Here is a 24,768-nt window from a genome sequence, read left to right as displayed (position 1 = left end):
CTAAAGCTGAGAGTCCCACAACATCCAAGAACTGTATTTACATGCTGGTAAAGATCCCATTGTCATGCACAGTAGCTCTGGAATAAATTTTCTTGAGGAAGTCCTTTAAAAGGAGAACTTAAAGAGCTTAACTTTAAAAGTCTTATGTTCCCTTTTGGCCGTTCTCCATCTTCCGCCCAGCCCGCTTGGCAGTGAGAGGTGGCCCTTCAGCAACACAAAGCCTGTTCTTTTCCCGCAGCCGTAGTGGTTTTCCTAGGACACAGAGCAAGGCTTCCCTGGCTCCCATGACCCAGCGTTTTGCCCAGCAGCGTGTCCCGCTGCCCGGGACGGAGCTGTGGTTTCGGTGATGGGGATGGGTGCTGCTGCCCATAGCTGTGTTACGTGCTCGAAGTGCTCAGACTTGGCACTTGTGGACTGGATGTCACACTGGGTGGCTGCGCTGGCTGGCTGCCGTGGTATTTCATTCGTAATAAAAGGATGGTTAAGTTTAAAACAAAGGCATCGCTTTTCGCATTGAATATTCTCCTCTTACCTGAAAACAGAGCTCTTTCTGACCCAAAATATTTGTAATTGCCTTAAAATCCCAATTTGTTTCCTTTTTAAACTGCCTGCTTATGTGTGCTTCAGTGCCTCTTTGAAATTGGGCCGTCACCAGGAGCTCAACCTCTTCCAACACCCAAAACCTTTCAGGTTGCGAGCGCAGCTCTGAAAACAAAGAACAACTGCTCAAAATCTCCCCGCTCCCTGATTCCACAGGGCAAAGCATGGTGATGGGGTGGAGGGGTGAGGAAGAAGCCTCATATTATTTTATTTTTTTTTTTAACCCATCCTGTCTGCCTACTACAAACGGCCTATTTCCTGCCCCTAATGGTTTCTGCCTAACAAATGGTGTTTCTTTTTTACAGCGTTATGATCCTGGACTTGTTGTGGTGATGGTAAACTTAGCAGTGGTAATTTTTTATTTTCAGACTGAATTACTCCTTTTGTCATCAGTGCACCAATATGTTAGGCTTACTTTCTCTGTTGTAGCCATCATCCTTCTGCTTGGTCTTTCATTTTCCTTTCCTTTCCTTTCTTTATGCACACTTGTCTGATCCTTGTTCATTAAAGGGTATTGCTAAGAAGGGATGTTTCTGTTTGTGTTAGAACTGCCAAAATCAGTTTAAACATAAATTTCTAATACTGTCCAAACTTGATTTTTTCCCCGACACGATGGGCACTAGCACTTGCTACTGCAATTTCAAAATAGATTTAAAAAAACCAACAAAACACAAAAAACAAAACCAAAACTTTGACTGCCTTAGAAGGCAAAAGTACTGATGCATTGTTTGTATGCAGGGGTTTACCAGGGCAATGAGGCTGCATTGAAAGATCTCGATTGCTGGAGAAACAAAAAACCAAACCAAAACAAAAAGAAAAAAAGCTTGGGGAAAAAAAAATAATTGTTGGCACTTGCTGCCAGCCATTCCATTTGGGTTCACCACTTACCAGTAAATCCCTGGCTGAGACGTTATGAAAGTGATATTGCACTTAGGAAGTCATTTTTATAACCTGTCTTTAATTTGGTCCTTTTGCTAAAAATTGCAGTCACTGCTTACTTTATTATACCATTGGGCGTAAGAGAAACACTTTCAAATGGAGATCACTTAAAATACCCAAACAAAAAGCTCAATTCCAAGTATTATTTTGAATCAGCGTGATAATTATTTTTGAACTTGATGGATATATGCCTGTCGAATTTACGGGCATATAAACAAAACCATAAAGCGATTAGTTGAATGGACTTGTTTCTGAAAGAAAAACACATGCCTCTGTACTTTAAGAGTTAAAAAGACACAAATCTGACCGGAGTAGGTTCCCTTTGAGGACTCTGTGGAGCCCGAGATCTGGGGGCTGTTGCTTTTGCAGGAGTTAGAGAAAGCCAATATTGGAGAAGAGAGAAGTTGATGCCTACACAGGTTTTCTGAGGCAGTTTTAAAGACTTTAACCTTTTGTGCATGTGGATGGCAATGGCTTATTTTTGGCATGATTAAAACCTATAGATCTTTTAGCCCAAAGGTATAATATATGTGTATGTGTGTATAACAAAACAGTTGTTTACACCAAAACAAGAGCAATAGTAAGGGAAGTAAACATTCTGTTTTTTTACTCAAGGTATGCACCGGAGAAGGTAAGTACTTTTTCAGTGGGCTTACATCACAACGAACAGCGCGAGTTGTGATGTAAAAATAAAAATAAAAATAAAAAATAAATAAATAAATAAAGCTGTGGTAGTAAAGTGCTTGTCTGCCCCATTTTGCTTTGTTTGGCTGGTTATGAGTGGATTAAAGATACGTTTTTTAAAAAAAAAATAATCTCCAGCATAGTTTGATTAGTTCAAAGTCAATTTTCTTCGCAACTAGTCCTTTTCACAGCTTACAGATGACACAGCAAGTGCTAGAGGATGTCTCTGCAGGAGCTGGGGAAGCAAGTGCCTCGCCACCTGGCTTGGGCTGGGCGGTCGTTTTGGATGAAAGAAGTTTGGCTTCTGTGCCACGCTTCTCGGTCAGCTTTCCTTACCGTTGGGAAGGGACAAAAGTGGGCAGGAGGGAGGCTTCCACATCTTTTACAGGAAAGTCCTAATCGATTATTAATGTGGTAGAGTAGTAAAATGTATTTAATAGCTTTTTTGCTTATATCAGATGGGCAGAATGTATTGCCTGATGTGGAAGCATTGAGGGGAAGGTTCATTTCTCAAGTCCTCTTAACAGCCCTGCCCTAGGACTTGTCATGGCTGAACATTACCACAAGAATATTTTACGTGACCGGTTAATGCTCAGAAAATACTATTTATCAGTACTCAGGGTGCATTTAACTATAACCGGTTTGGAGCTGAGAAGCGGGTTTGGCTGTAAGCTGTGAGAATGGCTTGTGTTTGGTTCACTGTAGCTTTCTGGTCTCTGCACTCCAAGGCAAGATCTCTAACCACCCAAACCCAATGTGTAAAAGTGAGCTGTGGTGATGGAACGGCCACTGACCACTTATGTGTGTGTTCCTCTTACAGGGAGGACAGATCCCATCCCTATTGTCGTCAAGTATGATGTCATGGGCATGGGGCGGATGGAAATGGAGGTAAGCTCACCTGGCTCCTGCCCTGCACCCAGTCACTCCTTGCATGGCTCTCAGTTGATGGGGAAGAAATTTAAAAGTGAGAATTTGTGCATCAAAGGTAAAGAAACACTTGCATTTAAATCAACACAGTAAGAAAACAGTTCCCCTCAAAATACGTACTCTGTTTACCCATGGCTATCTGAGTTCTGAGGTCTGGATGCTCTCCGAAATCCCTGGGGTTTGCGATTTCACTTCTGCCAAGCTGAGGCTGCTGCCAGCAGTGGACAGACCTGCTGGGAGCCTCCACCTTGGGAGGATTAATGAACAGTTTTGCATGTGGGTTACACTGTGGGAAGACAAAACAGGGAAAGTGAAGTACAATATGCAAAGATTCTTTTAAATTACACATTCTGGCAGTCTCAGTAGTGCAAAGTATTTATGGGACAAATTGCATCTCTTTTTTTTCTTCCCCCCGCCCCCCCTCAAAAAAGCTTGACTATGCCGAAGATGCCACTGAGCGGAGGCGTGTACTGGAGGTGGAGAAAGAAGACACTGAGGAGCTGAGGCAGAAATACAAGGTACTGAAATGGGAGCATTAACATCAAAGTTCCCGTGGGCTGAACGGGAGAGGATTTGTTCTGACAGGACAGAGCTGTTCTCATTAGGCTGCGGTAATGGTAGTAGGAATTAAGTATTACTGGTTTTTGTCATTGTTGAGATTATTTATATTTTAATGAACTGGTTATTCACTTCCTGATGTTTGTTTAGCTGCTTAAGAGCTACAGGGCAGCAGCAGGGCTTTCTCTGTATGCATTGCTCCTCTTCTGGAAAGAACAGTCCTAGGGTAAGCAGAACATTTCCTTCCCTAGACCCAGGGCTGCCAGATTTTTCTAGTGAACCTGCCGTGTTGTCAGGGCAAAATCTGCAGATGCAAATGTTAGGTGGGCAGTTATCAACTGGAAGTGGAGTAGATCTTCTGTTGCTCCTGAGCAAGCAGTAAGTAGTGCGTTGTGATATTGTTGCATAAATCCTGCTTTCTTTGAAAATGTAAGACATGACTCCGGTTTTGAGAAATTGATGTGCTGTATTTCTTTGGAAGAATTTGACCTGTTGGAGCAGGTCCAGATGAGGACACGAAGATGATCCAAGGGCTGGAGCACCTCTGCTGTGAGGACAGGCTGAGAGAGTTGGGGTTGTTCAGCCTGGAGAAGAGAAGGCTCCAGGCAGACCTTAGAGCAGCCTTCCAGTGCCTAAAGGGGCCGACAAGAAAGCTGGGGAGGGACTTTTGACAAGGGCATGGAGTGGCAGGACAAGGGGCAATGGCTTTAAATCTTCCCTCTTCCAGTTCAGATGAGATATTAGGAAGAAATTCTTCCTAGTGGGGGTGGTGAGGCAGTGGCAGAGGTTGCCCAGAGAAGCTGTGGATGCCCCATCCCTGGAAGTGTTCAAGGCCAGGTTGGATGGGGCTTGGAGCAACCTGGTCTGGTGGAAGGTGTCCCTGCCCAGGGCAGGACATTGGAACGAGATGGTCTTTAATGTCCCTTCCAACCCAAACCATGCTATGATTTTATGAATTTCTCAGGCAGCATTAAAAAAAACCAATACAGAATATCTATGTTTCCATAAGGTTTACAAAACCTGTGGGTTTTTTTGCAAGCCAAAGACTGTTGTCTTTTTAATGATAAAAATGGGCCATTGTGTTGACATTGAGCATGACGTGTTGGAGCACGCTTCGGTTTGCTGTAACTGAGTTCTCCATGGAGACATGGTCTTTGCTAGTCCTTTAATTCATTCTTCCACTTACCAGCCTGTAAAGTACATCAAGTCTTAGGAAGGCCTTGTTGTTTAGTTGTCCTGAGATTTGACGAGTACTGGGGTTGAAGAGCCGCCATAGACATTAGAATCGAGTGCCGATTTTGCATAAAATTGAATTATTTGAGGAATAATGGAAAAGTAATTTCATTTCCATTAAAATTAAACATAACCATGGCAAATCTAAAGTTCCATTTCACCAGCTCAACAGTTAATACTGTAGGCAGTTTATTCAGCTAGAAAAATTTATAGCCTCCTTTCCTGATGCTTTTTTTTTTCCTTTAAGTTGAGACCATGACTTGCTTGGTAAGTGAATTGCTGGTATATTTGTTCATTTAAAATAAAAGCCATTGTAATTACTTTTAAAGCTAATTATTAGTTTGGAACTGAAGGCGGTTAACGATCTCTTCTGCCACACTCTGAACTAGAAGTGTGCTCTTAAATGGGCTTATGCAGCCAGTGCTGAACAGTTCCTCTACGTCCAGGTGCATGTCCTCCTTGAAGATGTTTCTCCTTTTTGTTGTTTTTAATCTCCTGCTGGGTGTCATGCTGCTCACACCCTACAAAGGGAAGGTTTGGCCGTGGTGTTGGCTGTTCTCGGGCAGCGTATGGCCAAAAGCCTGAATCCCTTCCTGCAGCAAACCCCTAGCTGCGATGCTGGGCATTTTCAGACAGCAGCTGTCGAGTATAAAATATTTCTTCGTTTCAGAGTGGTTGGTAGGAGCTCTTGTGTGAACTGCATGTAATGATGTTTTATCTCAGGTCTGCAGTGCCATTTATGGTAAAGTTCTTGGATTTTGCAATTGTCTTCTCAAATGCAATTGAACGTGCGGAGCGCTCTCAGACTGTTTTGTCTTCCTGCCGTTATTCAGCACAGATTTTTTTTTTTATAGCAACTCTGTAGAGCAGTAGCAGTCTCTCCCAACTCAAATGTGTTTTTATTAGCATGGTTTATCGTTAGGCTCTTGCGATTCTGTATTAATCTGTGAAAAATCTCTGCAAGCGTAATTTTTTTTCGTTGCTCCACAGGAGTCCATTATGTAATTGCCAACTGTGGCCGCATCCTGATTAGCCATTCAGTGAGTCTCAAAGGAATTTCAGATAACTCTGCAACCAAGAAGGGAGCAAGAAATGTTCTTTAATTCCTTTCTTTTTTATAGATTTGGATCATTCAAATGGCTGTGTTTTTATTGTTCAGCCACAGGATGCTTTCTGAAAAAAAAAACAAAACCTGACGCATGGCGCAGGAAGCTTGTTCAGGGTTTCAGAGGAACTTTAAATGTCATTGTTCTGTGGATCTCATGCTGCTTTGTTTTCCTTTCTTGTCTTCCTGGGGACCTACTTCAGGCTCAAACCTTTAGATAGCTTTGTTGATTTTTTTTTTTTTTTCCCCTTCTTAACAAGGACCTCTGGTAATAGACGGAAGCAGGAACTTGAAATAGATTTTTTTTTTTATTTAGAAGGTGAACAGTGCTTCAAATTGAAGAAAAAAAAAAAGCCTTTTAGCACTGGATTTTTCCAGATATTGCCCCCCTCTGGTGTTGGGGGGGACAATGAATTTTGCATTGTAGAAAATATAAAAACAATTAATTTGGCATTATAGAAAACATGCTCAGCAATATTATTTTAATGTAATTTTGATGCAGTAACGGGGAGATAAAACATATTTCCTTGAACAAGATCTTAAATAAAAAGAAAAAAAGCTTTCATAGTATATCTTTCATAAATGTTTGTTAACTCCTCTTGCTAATGCAAGGAAATTTCCCATAAGAAGGTTGTATTGAAGACAGAAACTCTTAAACTCTTAAGTGCTTTTTCTCAAATGTTAGGCTATTTTTTCTTATATAATTTCTCTTTATTCCACCTGAAGTGCATATGGTAAATAGCTATATGGAATATGCTGATGTTAGTACAGCGTACTTTGTAGTGCAGCGTTTGTAGCTTTTTTTTTTTCCAATGTGCATCAATGTAAGTGCTTCCATCTTGTTAAGGTAAACCTTCCCCAGCTTTCTTGTAAAGAGTGGTGATGTTTTATTCATTTTGCTGGTGGGATTGTAATTGAAACGACCTGGCTAGAGGAAGAAGCTGCTTAGCCCTGAGATGAGCGTGTCTCGGCATCGGGTGGGTTTCAGAGCCCCCCCAGGTCTGCAGCAGCTGGGGCTGTGCCCCGGGAACAGGGCTGATGCAGCAGCACAGGCTCATTTCCCAGCACTTGGACTTCAAGCCGTTACAGCCACTTGAGGGACTGGGATTTCCACAGAGTCCCAGAGCTTTTTGCCACTGCCAATCCAAAAGCTACTACTTTACAGCAAAAGAGAGGAGGACGTGACTGTTGCCAACTTAGACACCTCACCTTTGCTTGGAGGCTTGGCTTTGCACCTATACAAATGTTGAATTATATAAGGAAAAAAAATATCACTTGCAACCTTTGAGATGATCTCCCTCCCCCTCTTTTATTAAATGGCAACTACCTGTACCCACTCCTAGTGTAATCACTGTATTTGAGCTCAGCTTAATGGCCAAGCATTGCTCCTGGGAAGATTTCACTGACTGTAAAATTACACTGAAGTGAATTAGGCTCCGTGGTTTCTGCACTGTGTTTTCCCAACCGCGAATCTGTGTTCCTCCCTATTGAATTGCAGACAAACTGACATCAAGCAGACATCTGTTAGCACTCAAAATGGAGGAAGTATCAGCATTTAAAGTTCTAAGATTCTGTTCCAAAAGCAATGATCTTCCTTGGTTTGATGCATATTTTGTGCATCTTAGGCGAGCAGGCAGCTGCCAGTTTCTTTATGTGTTAGCTTGGGGCTTTGAACCTCTCTTTTTATCTCGGGCAATCCAGCAGGCTCTTTTTGCAGCCACAAAACTGTCTTCCTGCCATCAGCACTAGATTTCTTTCTTTAAGCAGTCTCCTTTTACTGATACCTGTGCCAATGACGAGGTTATGTTCTGTGTTAGGCAACTGAGTGTCCTGGTTTGGCTAAAATGGGACCAGTTCTCTTTTCAGTAGATTTTCGTTCAGTCTTCTTCTAAGTAACTGCACTTTCTGAAGTTGGCTACTTCTTTTTTCAGCCAGTGTCTGCTTTTAGAATTGATAACGCTTGATGTTTATAGTCGTTACCAACAATCGTCATTGGAAAGCTCAATATTGGTTTTGTAGATTTTTAATTCTATTATTAGTAGTATTAGTATTTATATTGTTATACTCTTTTTCATTGTTCCTGTTTTAGTAAAGTAGTTTTAATTTTCCAACCTATAAGTCTCTCTCCCTCTTCTCCTTTCCTTTACCTTCTGGGGAAGGAAGGGGTTAATAGAGAGCATCTGCCATCTGCTTTAAGTGCTGGCCCAACCTTAAACATGACACTGAGTCAAGGCTAGCTTGGTACTATTACAAAGTTATCTGTCATACCTTTTAATTTGCAAAGACCGGTCAGCTTAATAAATATAATTATCAGTGTACACTAAGGTTTTCTTAAGGACTTCTTAAAGGAGTAGTTCATCATCTTCCAGTTTGTTTTACAGGAAGTTTAACAGAGGCATTTTTGTTTTTTGTCAATTTTGCAGGATTATGTTGATAAAGAAAAGGCAATTGCCAAGGCTTTGGAAGATCTCAGAGCAAACTTCTACTGTGAACTCTGTGACAAGCAGTATCAAAAGCATCAAGAGTTTGACAACCACATAAACTCTTATGATCATGCTCACAAGCAGGTAAACAAGTGTTGATAGCACGGTTCATCAATTTTATATTCATTGCAGCCGTCTTGTTTGTGGTTAATACTTTGAATTTCCCCAGTGTATCTATTTTCCTTATAGCCCCAGGAATAGGTGTTTTATGTCACTGGTTAAGGTTCTTATGCCCACCATACATTTAAAAAAAACCCAATACAACAAACAAAAAAACCCAACCCATGGTTGGCCTCAAGGAGCCCAGTTTGGAATGGCCCACAAGCAGGAGTGGGCTAATGTTAAACTGGGAAGAGTACACGTGGATATGGATGGCTCCCAGTTTGCATCAACTTTTAACATAGCACAACTTTTTGGAGACTGATGCTATGCCACGTGTGTGCATTTTAATACTTTAGTCTGTGTTCTGTCAACTTACTGAAAACAGACTAGGAAATAACGGGCTGTGTCAAAGGAGTTGTAAAAAAGGAGCACTTCCCAAATTCTGTAACCCTCAGGAGAAGGTGGATTCAGAATCTGTGTGGAACTGGCTTTGGTCCCAAGGTAGGGATGTACCGTAGTATCTACATGATACTTCATACTGCACAGTAAATAATAAAAGTTAATGTGTTAGCCTGACGTGTTTGACCATTTGAAGCTGCTAAATGAGATGTAAATATACGGCAGATAGCAGTGTTGTGCTTCTCTAGAGATGAAATTGCTCAAAGGAGGTTTTTTGATATTCCTAGTCATAAATTCTAACAATACAATCATTAAAATGCTGATAACGTCTGGAGAATGCGCTGTAGAGTACTAGATCTTGCAAAACAGCAGTGAAGCAACAGCTTAAAACCACGAATATGACATTATAGAGTATGATGATTTTTTAATTTGTTTATTAAGTATAGGATACAGTAGTTCAAAGTAAATTCACTATGGGAGCCTTACCAGGAATTCTCACGGCAGGGCAATTTCTGTTTGAGTGCTGTGATGAATTGTGGCTTAATGGAATTATGAGCAGAAATTCATTCATTTACTTTGTATTGGGAAAACGGGCTGCTTTGTCCGAGCTGGTGGCACAGTCGTGATACCTGATAGCAGTGTACTTCATCTAAAGTTTTCCATCAACTTGGTTGAAACTTGAGTGTAATTGCATGCATCTATTTAGGAGGTGGAAGGACCTGTTTGTGTTGCATTCTTACAATGTGGTGATGCAGTATGATTATGTCAACTCCTGTTGAAAACACTTGGGTGATTAATAAGGGGACTGACATCAGGTTGGCAAGGCTGAAGAGTTTTTCTAGCATCTAGAGATGCTGTAGAAGAAGAAACAAACCTGTGGAAAGCAACCACCCCTCCTTGGTATAAAAGGAGTCATCAGCAGGAGTGCAAGAAGAGTGACCTGAAAGAAAAACATCTTGGGAGCACACAGGGTGGTGTAATCTTCTCATCGTTAGAAAGAATTTGGGGGTTGTTTGGTATTGCTGATTATTTTTAAAGGGAATTATGTTTTTGTATAATTTACATCCATTACAGTAACTTCTGGCAGGCTTTGGAGAAAATGAGCCTTCAAACTCTCGCTATGTCACCCAGCATTAATTTCTAGTTACGCAGGGATTTAAACAAAGAAGCAATCGTGCTTTGCTTAGGGAAAAAAATTGCTTGTCCAGCTTTATGTCGTGTTGAAATGTGTGTCACCCTGTTGGGTCAGTGTTCAGTAAGTGAACTTGAAACTACCTAGAAATAATGAAGGTAAATTTGCATAAGTAACACTATCTCACTTCTGTTTTTCATTGCTGCTCAAAATAGGCTCATTTCTAACAGTCTCTTGTGAATTTTAAGGTTTTAAAAAAAACCAAACAAAACAAAAAACAAAACGCTGTGCTTTTCGTAATAGGTTTCACATTGATGTTTCATATTTTGCCTCTTTGGACAAGAAGGCAAGGTTATATAAAGGCTGCTATAAATTTTTTGAGGAAAAACGTGATGTTTTCTTAAAAGTAGGCTAATCAATAGGCTTTCTTGAAAAGATGAGACGTTACGGTGTCCTAGATAATTACAGCAAACTGGCTTGGTATATATTATCTGCAATGTTTTGTCTTCTCAGCAGTAATTCTTGAGGCAACAGTGCTTCGTTTTTGCCTTTTTCTTAGCTTGTTGAACAGATTTCCACGGGATCATTTTTGCTTTTAGGTATTTTTAGTTACACATACCCACGGCATTGAAGTGTTTGCTTATTCCTTCTGTGGCTCAGTGAGCACTGGGCTGTCCCTGTAAATAGATGTTCCATCCTCAGATTCCTTTCCACTCCCAAGTTATAAAGACACTGTCTTGTATTCCAGGAAGGAACTCAGGATTATTGCGAAACAGGGATGATAGGTAAGTGTATTGATCCCTACCGGATAAATTTTGGACCCACCAACTTGTCAACACCAAACAATTAAAGGGGAGGTTTTATTATTATTATTATTTCCTGACTATACTGCTTTCATACAGCATTCGGATATGTCTGAATCGACCTCAACACCAAGTTTCTATCCAAAAGGCAGTCTTTCTAGATTACCTTAACTGGGAAAATAATCTTCAATTCATTATCACAAACCATTGGCCTGTTTAAGTCACTATGTTTTAAACATCTTCTTGGAGGCGTGCAATGTTGTTCTCTAGATTTATTTTTTTTTTTAATTAGGTTGATACTTGAAATGAGAAGTACAAGTGTTTTAAAGAACAGTAACCCTATCCATTCACCAAATGGTCACTCCCTCTCGGGGGAAACCAAAGGACTAAAAGCAACTTGAGTTCATACAGATGGCACTGCAAGAGGAAAAATAAACTCAGTTCCCTTAAAGATCCTTCAGAGAGCAACTGCAAAAGGATGTAACCATAGATGTCACAACTTTTTGTACCCTGGAAAGCTACTGATACCTTTAATGTGGTTTTTTTAGCTGTAAGATCTTGAACCTGGCAACTAGAAGGACTGGTAGCTTATGAAGGACCCCTGCCTCTGATGTTGCACAGTCCTGACTGTCAACAGAGTAATAATAATTAACAGAGAAATGCAAAAGAAAGCAAATGTAGAAGGAAAACTTCTCCTGCAGCTAGCAAGGAACTTGGGTAGTGAAGATGGACTCAGTGTGGTTTTTGTGCTACTTTCCTGCAGGTATGTGATGCCCAAATGCTTGAGAGCTCCCACAGTCCTAGAATGCTCTGGACTTAGTGGGAACGTATCGGTAGGGCATTACATCCGAGTGGGCCCTTAATTCAGTTTTGGGTTTTGACATCATGATAGAATACTTCATGTTAGATTTGCATGAAGATGAATGCCGGTCACTTTATGTGGGGTTGTACCCAGTTTGTGTATTCATATCAAATAAACCTAATCTATATTGTCCATCACTTAAAGCAGCTTGCAGAAATTGGTACAGTTGGAATTATCTTACGTGTAGGTAATGTAGAATTTATAGTCAGCTTTTACTGTTTGTTTGTGTTTGGGTTTTTTTACTTCACCCAAGAACGAACTTACAGACTCTCATATACGGTCACCTCTTTCCTGCTAGCATGCATGATGAAGGGTTGAGCTGTTTACTGAGTCACTGACCCAACAGAACAAAAACATTCACCTTCTGAATTCGGTGTGAAAGACAAAGATGTTCCTGTGTGAACTTTTGCCAGGTTAACTGCGAGAATGCTAACTTGGTATTGCAGTGCAGTCTTTTATGTAGCTTTCATTTTATTTTTTTCTGAATGTGTGGCATTTTGGAGGTGTAGATGATTAATTCTGCATAGATTCTCTTTATAAAAGGACAAAGAGAATCTATTTCCATAAAGAAGTTCTTTGAGAAAGAGGGTGGAACTAAGAACTGAAACTATAGATCTGCAGTTCTCTTCATGCCCTAATTATCTGGATCTTTGCTTCTAATGCTGAGGGGGAGGGATCTGTTAAAGCACAATAAAATTACCAACACAGTCACTGCTGTGGTTGATGAGTACTCTAAATCTGAACTCTGAACTTTCTGGTTTGGGGAGAATTAGACTTGTGCTTTACAGAAACTTGTATCTTCAAGCACAGCTGGAATGTAGAAGACTGAAGGGAGAATCCCCAAGATACTTCGTGTTACCTGGGAGGCTTTTCTACTCTAGAAATGCTTTACCCTCAAAAAACCCATGATATTTTTCTTAATCCAGTTTTAGCTGTTCAGCCGTTTATTTGCTGATGGCAAACACGTTTGGAGAAGAGCACTTATACATAGAGTGTTCAATAAAATAAGTCTTCAGCGTGCAAGGCCTGGACATGGTGATTACAAGCGATGCTAGCCTCTTGAAGGGCAGGCGGACTTGTTGGGTTGTCTGTGTTGCATTAACGCGTGGTATATTTTCCTAAGTTGAAAATGAGTTGTCAGGGAAGAAATTAAGATGAAATAAAACTGCAGTTGTGTGCCATTTCCCCTCTGGTCTTTTCACTTCATTTACGAGCGTGCAAAGAATGTTGATTACCAAAAAGAAGCAGGGCTTGTGTTCTCGCTTATATAAAATTATAAAGGTTGCCATCCTTTGAGCTCCTATTTAGCTAATGGTGTAGTTCACTCCCAGAAGCTTTTGTGGCAAAGAATTGAGCATACGTCAAAAGTTCAGAAAGCCAGAAATCTCCTGGCATGTAATGAAAAGTACATTATTATTTTACTTAATAGGGATTGACGAAGAGATTGGAGAACAATAGGAGGGGAGGAGTAGTTTCTAATGCCATTGTCCTACCTCCTGTCTCAAGCCAATGCAAAAATCTCACTGTACGTGGATCCAGTCTATCCCCCTCTCCTGAATATAAGGTTTGTCATGAAAGTCTCAGATATTCCGGTCTAATAAAGCAGCATAGTGGAGTGCTTTTTTTTATTCTGAGAATAACATGATCTCTTTTTGCTCTGCAGTTTTTAGGCAAAGAATGCCTCCCGAATGGGCCTCAGTTCAGCGAAATTGCATGGCTTTGTCAACTTAAACTGAGAAAATCCATTTACCGCTGGTCCTGAACCTGAAAAGCAATGCACTCCAGTTCGGTACTGGGGAGATCTTACCTCGATACCATCTCACCAACAAAATCTCATGCGCGATTGCCACAGTGTGTGCACGCTGAGTTTTTCCCCCTGCTACAGCAGTTCCTGAATCCTGCTCATCCCCCTTTTATTTAACCACTTTTACGTGTCTGTGATGGGCTATCTCTCAAGCTTTTAAATGATGCTGGAGTGCAGCTTATTTAAGCCAATTTGAAGAGAATTGCAAGGTGATGGTGGTGTATGTCAATTTGGCCCCTCCTAAGCTATGCAGTGATCGGGAGAGAATCCATTACCGTAACCTCTTTGTGTTGGAGTACTGAGGTAGCTGCAGATTGTATAGAAAACCTGTTCTTTGAGAGCTCGATTTGCACTCCCATTGAAATTTAGAGACTTCTTAGTAATTTTCTTAGAAACAAGGCTGAAAACTTAAAATACTATCCTTTGTTACAAAGCTGAGGTGGGCGGCAGCTATTAATATAACACAATACCCAGCTGAAGGAACGCTTGAAGTAGTGAAGTACTGCTTCTAGCGTGCAACCATTTGGACAAACTTTATTTATAAGAAGTGCTAGTGATTTGTGTCCTTATGTGCTGGTCACTGGGCTTACTGATGTGGTCCTTACAACTGAAGTATTAAACCAGCAGAGTAGTATTTCTTGGCTTCATGGTCAGTATCATCCTATCGTTTGTAAATGTGTTGCTGCTTAGATAAATCTGATTCCTCAGAAAACACACTGCCTATGAAGAAAAAATGCTTCCTAATTTTTAAATCCTATAGTAGCATGAATTTATATGTTTGATTTAATACAGGTTGGTGGCTCTTATCCTGTCGAAGAATTATAGTCTTGCTGAGCACCGTGGGGAGACTTAAAAGGGCTGGTTTCACCTCAAGAAGATGGGTTCCCAGGGCTCCTTTTCCTTAGTTGGTGGGAGGAAGCTCCCTGAGGATGACTGAGTGGCTTCATTAAATTCTTGTTTAAATTTCTTTGCTGTGTTGGGATGGAAGGGGCAGCTGTGCGACTCGCCTCCTGCAGCTGTCCAGCCTCTGTGAACACCCGCACATATGGTGCGGTCCAAAAAGTAATTTAGAGATTTTGGAGGATTAGAATAATGAACGCTTGCCTAAGGATTAGGTGGAAATTTCCTTAATGTAAGCCTAGCTTAAATATCGATTTAGTTCAAAGAGCTTTCTGGGAAGGCTGAGGCCTAGAGTATGTTGAAAAGCATTTCATTGCTTCCAGATACTCCTTTTACTACTGTGAAATTGTACTTCAGGCTTTTAATTGCTTCACCCCAGTTAGGTTTGGGGGAGGAGGGTAGGCATAGCGGTCGATAACTGGTTATTCACTGTTCTTTGTGTGGCTAAATGACTAGATGCGGTTATGCACTTGAAACGAGTAAGGTAACAGTTACTGTGACAGGATATTTTGAAAAGTTCTGGCTATTTTAAAAGTTCAGTGCTGATTAGCTGCCTGCAAACCTAACCTTCTGCATCTATTCCCATAGTGGTTTGTTTTTTACGGATGAGCAGTCTGATCCTCTGTCATCCCTCCTTCCCAACCCTACCCCAGGTTGCATTGCTGTAAGATAATGCAGTCCAACCAGGTTTCTTGGAACTTGGCTCCTTGCAAACTTGAGAAATAATTTCTGATGATATGTGCGTCGTTTTAGGTCAGTCAAAGATACTGAGCTTCGTTCCGTTCCGTATTTTACATTCCCAAGGAGATGGTGTGGTGCAGTTGTGGAGCTTTTCTATCCTATATGTACCCAGCAAGACCCTTCTTCCTTCTGGCCCCTGTGCAACGAAAAGAAACTCAGCCTTGAGATCTCTTAGTCCTTTGTAAAGTCAGCTTTGTAAAACCAGACCCAACTTTGCCTCAGTTTGGGGAGAAATAAATTCTCAGCAGTCTTGAAGCCATGGTTAGTGGTTTATCATCTTAAAAGGCCCAGCTATTGGTGTTGCCATGTATTTTGCGTATTCTGGAGTTGCAGTACATCAGGATAGTTCACTCACTTCATCACTTCTAGTTTGTAAGTGTTGCGAGGCGGGGGTTTGGGGGAGCAGAGACAGGCAAAAGTCAGCATTTAAGGCAATGGGCATTTAATTCTGTCATTAAAATTGTCCGTTGTAACGAAGGCAGGATTGCATTGTGGGCAGCTGCATCATCAACTTTGAGCCCTTTTGATTTCACGGGAAGATATTTAAGGCCGTGTTTGGGGGGGTGGAGGTGGATTTTGGAGTGCACCATTGCACCTTCCTCTTTAAACTAAAAGGTCACGGTTCATTGCTGTTGTAAATAGCTGGGTCATATTTTTTTCCAGATAGATGAGTGATCTAGAGACTTGGCATCAAACCCCAGTGAAATAGTTTTGTCAGCTGTTGGTGACTTTAACGTCCTGCGGCATTTTAGATATGCTTTTAAAATCAGCATGAAAAAGCTGATAGCATCGCTTAGTCCATTTTTTTTTTTTTTTTTTTTTAATCGTCCCTCTTGGGGAAAAAAATGTATTATTCAACGCTTAACATACACCACAAAACCCTTGAGCCCTTTACTTGTCCTGGTGAAAGTAGCTCTGTTGTTCCAGGTGGGATCGTTGCCGTGTCTGTGCGTGTATGTGTATGTGCCACACTCCCTCAGCTCAGTCCCGTAGCTTCGCTGACTCAGCTCCTTCTCCGTAGAATAGCTTGCAGACGCACCGAGAACCCGTGTAGTAATGCTTGCTTTTTATTTTTATTTTTTCTCTCTTCCACTCTTGTTATATTTTTACTTTCTTTTTTTCTTTGTGATGTGACGTTTTCAGCTGATGTATTGAAAGCAAACCCTTCTAATTTTGGAGTCCAGATCACAAGAGTGAGTTTCTTTCTACTAGTGTCTATAGCTGTATTTTTTTTTTTTTGTGTGTCCTCCCCTCTGATTTTGGTAACGCTCAACCACATTTAGTAAATCCGATTAGGTAAGAGAATCCTCTGTCTTGTCAAATCTTCCCCTTTGTCACAAAGCAATGTTCTCTTTACATTGGGCCAACTTAATTCCTCTAATCTGAACTTCGGGTTAGTTTTCAGATCCACTGTTTCTATGTCTACCAGTCTGACTCTGCTCAATTAAAGAGGCAGAGTCAGCCAGCCAGAAGGTATATTTAACATTCACCAATGATTTCTACATCTTGTATGAGCATTTTTCTAAAGTGACTACTGCTTTGAGTACTGTTAGTCTTTCAGGCCTTTCATGAAATGCCTGAAAACCATCAAACTTCTTCAAAAGCTGGGTACGTGATGCTTTCTGGAATTGGGCCTTTTGAAAGGGTTTCAAATTATGCACCAAAAAAGAAAAATTAATCCCTTGGGATGGTAGCGGTCTTTCTTTGCTACTTTCTGTTACTTAAACTTCTATATAGCACTCTAAAAAAAAAAAAAAAGCCTTGTGAATTTTCACATGTATTCAAAGGAAAAACGGCAACCCCTTTTCCTAGTGCTTTGAGACAAGGACTTTCAAAAATTTTCTGAAGTCTTGGATGTTTGATTTCTATTGGAATTAGATATCTAGATTTCCTTAGTGATGTTATGATGTTTGAAATTCCTTTGGTTTGGGTTTACTTCCTCATATGGTAACATTTCTGGGGAACTTAACGTTTCTGCCTTCTAAAGTATTCAAACCCCAAAGACCCCACTGCATTTTAGAGCATTTGGTTTCTTGAGAGACCGTCTCAGAACTACTGTCAGGAAAGCAAGTAGCTGTTTGTGGTGTATGTTGTATTATTTATTTGCTTACCGGAGCCATTTGCATGGGATTTTTGGCACCTTCTCCAATGTAATTTGTACATTGCTTTTGTAAGATACAATACCTGGGTAACTCTCTTGCACCAGCTAATCCCTTTCTGTTCTTTGGCCCATGCTATTAAGACTTCTGTCATGCACTGTTTGTCAAGTACATTTGCACCCTGCAAGAGCAGCAAAGTAAACAGTCTTTTTTTTTTTTTTTTCCCTTTTCCTTCCAGAATTTGCTTGTTGCTTTGAAATCAGCTTTATTGTACATGCTAAAGAAAACCAGTAATGTTGATTGGAAATGCATAGACACAGACTCAAAGTCATAGCCAAAAGTGATCAACAGTTGTCTTTTTATTTAGCTACTGGGAGGATGGCAATGTGCTCCATTTGGTTTGTTGAGCTAAGATGCTGTTGCTCCATCCTAGCTCAATAAATGTTACCGGGGAGGGGCTTTATGGCATACTTTCCAGCGCTGCAGCAAAGAGACACTTTCGGACACTTAACCACAAACCCCTTTTATCTAATCTGTTCCTACTTTCTTTTGCCTCAGAGGTTGAAGGATCTCAAGCAAAGGGAATTTGCTCGCAACGTCTCTTCAAGATCCCGTAAAGATGAAAGGAAGCAGGAGAAAGCCCTCCGGCGTCTACACGAACTGGCTGAACAGAGGAGGCAGCCTGAATGGTGAGTATGGGTGAACCCTGAGCACCCATGGAGCGTGCGTGCATGAGTCCTGCGTGGGACTGCAGCCCTTTGCTGCACTGGCGTTCTTGCTTCTGTAATCCCGCCCAAGTTTTGAGGGCAAACGCTTCACACTTAATTCACGCTTAAGTTTGGCCTCACACTGTGGTTTTGGTAGGAGCAAATTCACTAAACCGGTAGTCTGGAGCATCCCCAAATTGCTTTATCCAGCGATACATTTTCTTCAGTTATTTAATATTAAAAAATTCAAATGGCTGTATAGTGCTATTTTGATGCATATTTCTGGATTGAAAAGTACTTGAATGTATAAGAGACTGTTTTAGATGAGGCATGAATCTGTCTGCAAAGGTATACGAATGGCAGTCAGCTGTTTTTCTGTATTGTAACTTGTTCATACAGCGCTCCTGGAAGCGGACCCATGTTCCGAACCACCACGGTGGCTGTGGATGAGGAAGGTGGAGATGATGACGATTCTGCAGCCAACAGCAGCTCTTTCATACAGACGACTTCTGGCCAAGCCACAGAGATGACTATGGACAGAGGTTTTCTAAACACTGGACAAGTCGGTGGCACTGTTATGACAAGCCAAATGCCCATCCAGACGGCGCAAGCGATCAGCTTTGGCATTAAGAGTAATTTGGGAACTCCACTGCAGAAGATAGGCGTGTCGTTTTCATTTGCTAAGAAGACTCCAGTAAAGCTTGAGACCATAGCTTCTGTTTTCAAGGACCATGTGGAAGAATCAAGTTCTGCAGATGGAGCGAAAGCTGATGAGAGAGGGTCCTCAGATGCAGGCAGCCTGCAGAAATCTGGTGAGGGTGAAAGCACAAATAATTCTGACGGCAAGACAGAGGAAGATGACCAACATGACAAAGAGAGTGGGTCTCTAGCCACTACATTATCTAAACTAAAAAAGATGAGACGAGAAGACGGACCAATGGCAGTTGAACCAGAATACTACCACTATATTCCCCCAGCCCACTGTAAAGTAAAGCCTAATTTTCAATTCCTGCTTTTCATGAAGTCTACCGAACAAATGGAAGCTGAAAATGTGAACAAAAAACACACACATGAAGTTAAAAAGGGTAGTTCTCCAAAACCCAAACCCGGCAAGCACGCAGAGAAGGCTGCTGAGAGCATGGGGCAGCAGAAGGAGCAGAGTACTACTGAAACTGCAGCTCAGCAGAGCAAAACAGAGCTAAAAGAAGCCCTAGAAAATGCGAGTATGCAGGAGAGCAAGCATCTTGCAGAGAGCAATCTCCCTGAGCCAGACACTACAAAAGAAGTCACCAAGCCTGTCTCAGGCTGTAAAGATGTCTCTGAAGGACCAAAGCATCCGACAGGACCTTTTTTCCCTGTTCTGAGTAAAGATGAGAGCACGACTCTCCAGTGGCCTTCAGAGCTTCTCATATTTACCAAAGCAGAACCATCTGTTTCATACAGTTGTAACCCCCTGTATTTTGATTTCAAGCTCTCTCGCAACAAAGATGCTAAAGGGAAAGGGGCAGAGAAATCTAAGGATCCAGGGGGTCTTGGTAAAGAAAACGTTCAGAGCACAGAATCTGGCGAGATCAGCAAACCCAAGGAGGCAGAAAGCGTAGCTAACAGTTCTGCTCTAAAAATGGAAAACAAACCTCTCTCCACCTGTGGCTCCCAGAACAAGCAGGAGTCCAATTTGGCAAGTGTTAGTAAGGGGGAGGGAGAGGACAGTAGTAAAAGCATAACCGGTAAGAATAAATCTGGAAGGTCTCATAAACACAAAAAGAAAAAGAAGCACAAAAAGTCCAGCAAACACAAACGTAAACACAAGGAGGAAGCTGATGAGAAGGGCCGAAAAACTGACCTGGGGGAGGAGAAACCCAAGAAACGAAAAAGACACAGGCACAGAAAAGGCAAATCCTTTCTTTCTACTGAATCGGAACGGGTGCTAAAAACCGAACTGTCTGAAGATTGTAGCCATTTCCAGAAGAAAAAGTGGTGCTCTCAGGAGTCCCAGAGGAAGTCTCTGTCTGCTGAAGAGGGAAGCAGCAGTAAAAAAGAGGATGGTGGTAACTCCTGCCAAGAACATGGCGGCAAAAAACACAAGGCTGACCTGCAGCAGTTATCTGCTTCGAGGAGACGATGTTTGGCTCCTTTCCTGGGCAGGATGAACCGCAGGAGCCGGCAGAGCAGCGGGGACTACGACAGCGACGAGGGCTCTCACAGGAAGCACTGTCAGCAGAAATCCCCGTCGCAGTACAGCGACGACTATGACTCTGGCAGCGACCACTCTAGGAGCCGCTCCAGGTCAGGGCGGAGGCACTCCTCGCGCAGGTCCTATTCGACCAGCTCTGATGCTTCCTCAGACCACAGTCGGTACAGCCGTCGGAGAAGTTACTCCGACGATAGCTACAGCGATTACAGTGACCGGTCAAGGTGCCATTCGAAGCGGTCCCACGACTCTGAGGATGACTCTGACTACAACAGCTCAAACCACAGATCAAAACGACGCAAGTACTCCTCTTCTGAAGATGACTACAGCTCAAGTAGGAGCAGGTCAAGGAGTCGAAGCAGGAGCCGAACCCACCCTCGAGGCAGGTCAAGAACAAGGAGCCGGGGCAGAACACGCAGCAGCAGCTGCAGCAAGAGGAGAAGCCGAAGCGTAACAGGTCGCAGCTGGAAACGCAGCCGCAGCTATAGCAGAGATCGCAGCCGCAGTACGAGAAGCCACTCACAGAGATCTCTCTCACGAAAGGGCTCTCGAGGCCACGAGAGCCCTGAAGAGAGGAGGTCTGGAAGAAGAGACTTCATCAGGTCCAAAATCTATCGCTCGCAGTCTCCTCACTATTTCCGGACAGGCCGAAGTGAAGGATCGTCACTGAAGAAAGAGGATGGCAAAGGAGAGGATCTGAAAGGATCTGGTTCGCTCTCCCAAAACAGCAGCGGCTCTGGCACGGGGCGGGCCTCAGAAGGTGACTGCAGTCCAGAAGAGAGGAACTCCGTCACTGCGAAACTTCTCCTGGAAAAGGTTCAATCCAGGAAGGTTGAGAAGAAGCCCTGCACCACTGACGAGATGCTGGCAGGGGCAAACAAAGTGGGCATAAAGCTCAAAGATCCTCCCCAGGGCTACTTTGGCCCAAAACTTCCTCCTTCCTTAGGCAACAAACCGGTTCTCCCCTTAATTGGGAAATTGCCAACCGTTCGGAAACCAAATGCCAAAAGATATGAAGAGTCTGGCTTGGAGAGGGGCGAGGAGCAAGAGCTGTCGGATTCTGAGGATGTTTCCCAAGGCATTGAGGAGGCTCAGTTGGGTGGCCAGTCTCTCCTGGAAGAAGTGGTGATGGTAATTCAGGACAAACCTCTGGAAGAGCAGAAACGTGAAGAACCTGCTGTGGAAATGCCGTCCATTCCCCTTGAAGGACCGACGCTTCCCGAGTGCTTTGGTTCTGGAGATCTTGTCATGCCGCACAACTTCCTCTCGGATCCGAGCGATGGCGATGGGCTAGAACCTATGGATGGGGGCAACCAGCCGGTCCCAGTGGAAACCAGTATGATGCCGTTAGTTCCAGATGTCGAGCACTTTTCTGGCTACGTGCCTCAGAGCAGCGAGCCGAGTGTTGAAGGGGATCGGGAAGGAGGAGAAGATTCCTCTCTAGCACCACTCGAGAGCCAGCCGATCACTTTTACACCTGAAGAAATGGAGAAATACAGTAAGCTACAGCAGGCTGCTCAGCAGCACATTCAGCAGCAACTTCTGGCAAAGCAGGTCAAGGCCTTTCCTGCCTCGGCGGCCCTGGCACCGGCAGCACCCGCCCTGCAGCCCATCCACATTCAGCAACCGGCCGGCGCCTCCGACCTCCATCACCACCGTGCAGCATGCCATCCTGCAACACCACGCTGCCGCTGCCGCCGCCGCCATCGGGATTCACCCTCACCCCCATCCCCAGCCCCTCGCTCAGGTTCATCATATACCCCAGCCCCACTTGACGCCTATTTCGTTATCCCATTTGACCCACTCGATTATTCCAGGGCACCCTGCAACGTTTCTAGCCAGCCACCCCATCCACATCATTCCAGCGTCAGCTATCCATCCGGGTCCCTTTACTTTTCATCCGGTTCCTCACGCTCTTTATCCAACCCTTCTTGCCCCAAGACCCGCTGCCGCTGCGGCTGCTACGGCGTTACATCTTCACCCTTTGCTGCACCCCATTTTCTCAGGACAGGACTTGCAGCATCCACCCAGTCACGGCACATGAAGGACAAAATGAAGTAACTTTGGAGGAAGGAGAAATATTTTGCATTTTGGGAAGGGGTTGAAGTTGATCTAGCTGGCAGGTGAGGCCTAAGAATTTCCTTTCACTCTTTAGCAGCCAAAGAAGCCAAAGGCTGGAGAGCTGGGTGGCAGCAGGCGGCGGGTCAGTTCGTAAGCGTTGTGTATATCCCCTGCCAGGGACTGTCTCGTGTCCCCGACACCTCCGTGCACGTAGCAGCACTCTGTCCTCGAAGAATCATTTCACGTGTAGACCAGCGAGACACTTGGAGAGGCTTTTTTTTTTTCCCTGGATTCTTACACTTGGTCATCTTCCTTCTGCCGCCTTGTATATGATAAATAAGATTTCATACACACTAATAGGTCTCTCAAAATCCTTTTAATGAGGTCACCTAATTAAAAGTAGGCAGCATGATTGAATCCGGCTTGTAATCAGCGATAAAATATTCAGTAACTGACAGCTGTGGATCCTGGCGAGGAGACCGATGCAAGGGCAGTGCCACTTTTATTTTGGCTGGGCCAGTACCACTTTTCAGGCATTACAGGAGATTTCTTGGCACCCTATCGCTGCATAATTTGGTGTGAATTAAGATCTTATTTTAAAGCCGAAGAGAGGAGCTGTGCATGTGCCCGGAGCTCCGACCCTTCTCCATCCTGCATCAGCATTCTCCTGCACAAGGACTGCACCTTGACGCCGTCGGGATATCCTGGACTGGAGAGAGGTTCTCGGTTTTGGGGATTGGTGATTTCAATCTGGGCTTTGACCACTCTTCTCCTGAGAGGGGAGGAAAAAAAAACACAAAACAAAATATCACTCAGACTTCCATTTCCATCTTTTGTGGTGTTGGGAAAGAGGCACTCAGATGAGAGAGAGAAGAGGAAAAATCCCTTTAGGAATTGAAGCAATACAGAGGACTGGGGAGAGTGGCTGGGGTATGTAAAGTGTATTATTTCCTCTGTCATACTGATGGTTTCCTTATTAATTTATAGGATTTTTTTTTTAATGTAAAGAATTGCACTGAACTCTGTAAACAAAGATGCTGCTTTTTGTAGCTCATATAAAAAGGTTACATTTGTAGTATACCGCAATAATATTTTTTACAGCCAGTTCTTTTAGTGGTACTTGTTCTGGTGGCTTTTGTGTAAATATGTTTGCTGTAGGTGAAATAAGACACTTGTAAAGGTTCAACTTTATAGTTTCAGCTAGATGCAAAATGACTAAGCATGTATATTTTATCAAGCTCATGTATTTTTGAAGTTTTTATGTACTATAAAATGTAAAAAAGAAAAGTCTTCGTTTAGCATTTTGCAGAAGAAAAAAAAAAATGAAACAAAACGAGACTTAGACTAGGTGAGGTGCGTGGACGACACCGGTGACTCTAACAGCTAATGAACGGCATCGCCTCGGAAGGCAGTGGTGGGTGCAGGCTTTGCGGAGGGAAGCAGCCCGGGCGTGCCGTGTGCTCCTGTCTTTGCAAAGCAGCTGCTTATAGGAATTGACACTGGAGGCAGTCTCGGGAGCGTCAGGAATTTGCGTTGTCTCCCAGAGTATAAAATACCCCCCCCCCCCGCTTTTTTTTAATTTTGCGTTGTGTCCAGGAGAAAAAATGCCCCCCCCCCCTTTTTTTTTTTCTTTTTTTCCCTGGGTTTGAAGCAGTAATTGGAGGTGCCAGCTTGGCTGTGCAGTTCAGTACAGTCTTCTGGTGAAGGAAGAGCCTTTTAACCGTAACCGTTTGCCATCTTACAAGCAGGGAGAGGTGATTTAGGACGAACCTGTTGAGGCTATGCCTGCCCGTGATGTTCCATGAGGGATTTCTCTCTTCTTTCCGCCATCGTCCGCTGCTGCAGATAACACTAACCATGGGTGGTTTCTCCATCCACAAGCTTTTCCCATCGCATCAGGACGAGTTGCTGCTGTCCCCACTGACCTGGGTAGTTCAGGTTTGGGTCCTCCTCATGCTAGAGTGGTTCAGGGCGCACCTCAGGGTGCTTTGTAGGGTCTAATTTCAGACCAGGCAGGAGCAGGCAGCGAGGGGATGCGGAGCACGTGCTGACTGCCTGGCATCCCCTTCCCCATCCTCTCCTGAAGCGTAGCACCAAGACACGGGGTGAGGGACAGAGCTTCAAAGGATCGAAAACTCTTGAGCTTCCTAACTCTATAAACAAGACACTTTGTGTTTGAACAGGTTGGACTGAAACACAATGGTCAAAAAAAGGGACTCAGTTTCTCTGTAAATAATTAACAGAATACAGTATTAATGTCTCCATGCTGAGCTTCATTAGCTTCTAGATTCAATATGCGTGTTCTGGCACCCTTCACGCTGCAGTCAGGGGCTTTTTTTTGACTTCCAGAGTAATGCTAAAAATAATTAACCTATCATTACTTAACAAGCATAAACAGACTGTATTTAACTTTGTCACATAAGATATATATATAAATA

The 24,768-nt window shown here is 43.0% G+C and overlaps 1 protein-coding gene across 1 annotated transcript; it reads left to right on the top strand.

Annotated features, from left to right (window-relative positions):
• The first annotated feature begins 3,048 nt into the window (after positions 1 to 3,048).
• On the top strand, positions 3,049 to 22,313 carry GPATCH8 (G patch domain containing 8). Its single transcript, XM_009695940.1, is given in 6 exon segments — positions 3,049 to 3,111; positions 3,582 to 3,668; positions 8,470 to 8,613; positions 17,930 to 18,060; positions 18,478 to 21,909; positions 21,911 to 22,313. Coding segments are annotated over 6 exon segments (4,224 nt in total). The 5' UTR covers positions 3,049 to 3,084.
• Positions 22,314 to 24,768: the final 2,455 nt, after the last annotated feature.

The sequence above is a fragment of the Cariama cristata genome, unplaced genomic scaffold (genome assembly GCF_000690535.1).
Source record: "Cariama cristata isolate BGI_N322 unplaced genomic scaffold, ASM69053v1 scaffold8412, whole genome shotgun sequence".
Taxonomy (NCBI): Eukaryota; Metazoa; Chordata; class Aves; order Cariamiformes; family Cariamidae; genus Cariama; species Cariama cristata.
The sequence above is the reverse complement of the archived record's forward strand: the minus strand, read 5'-3'. Positions and strand labels throughout refer to the sequence as shown.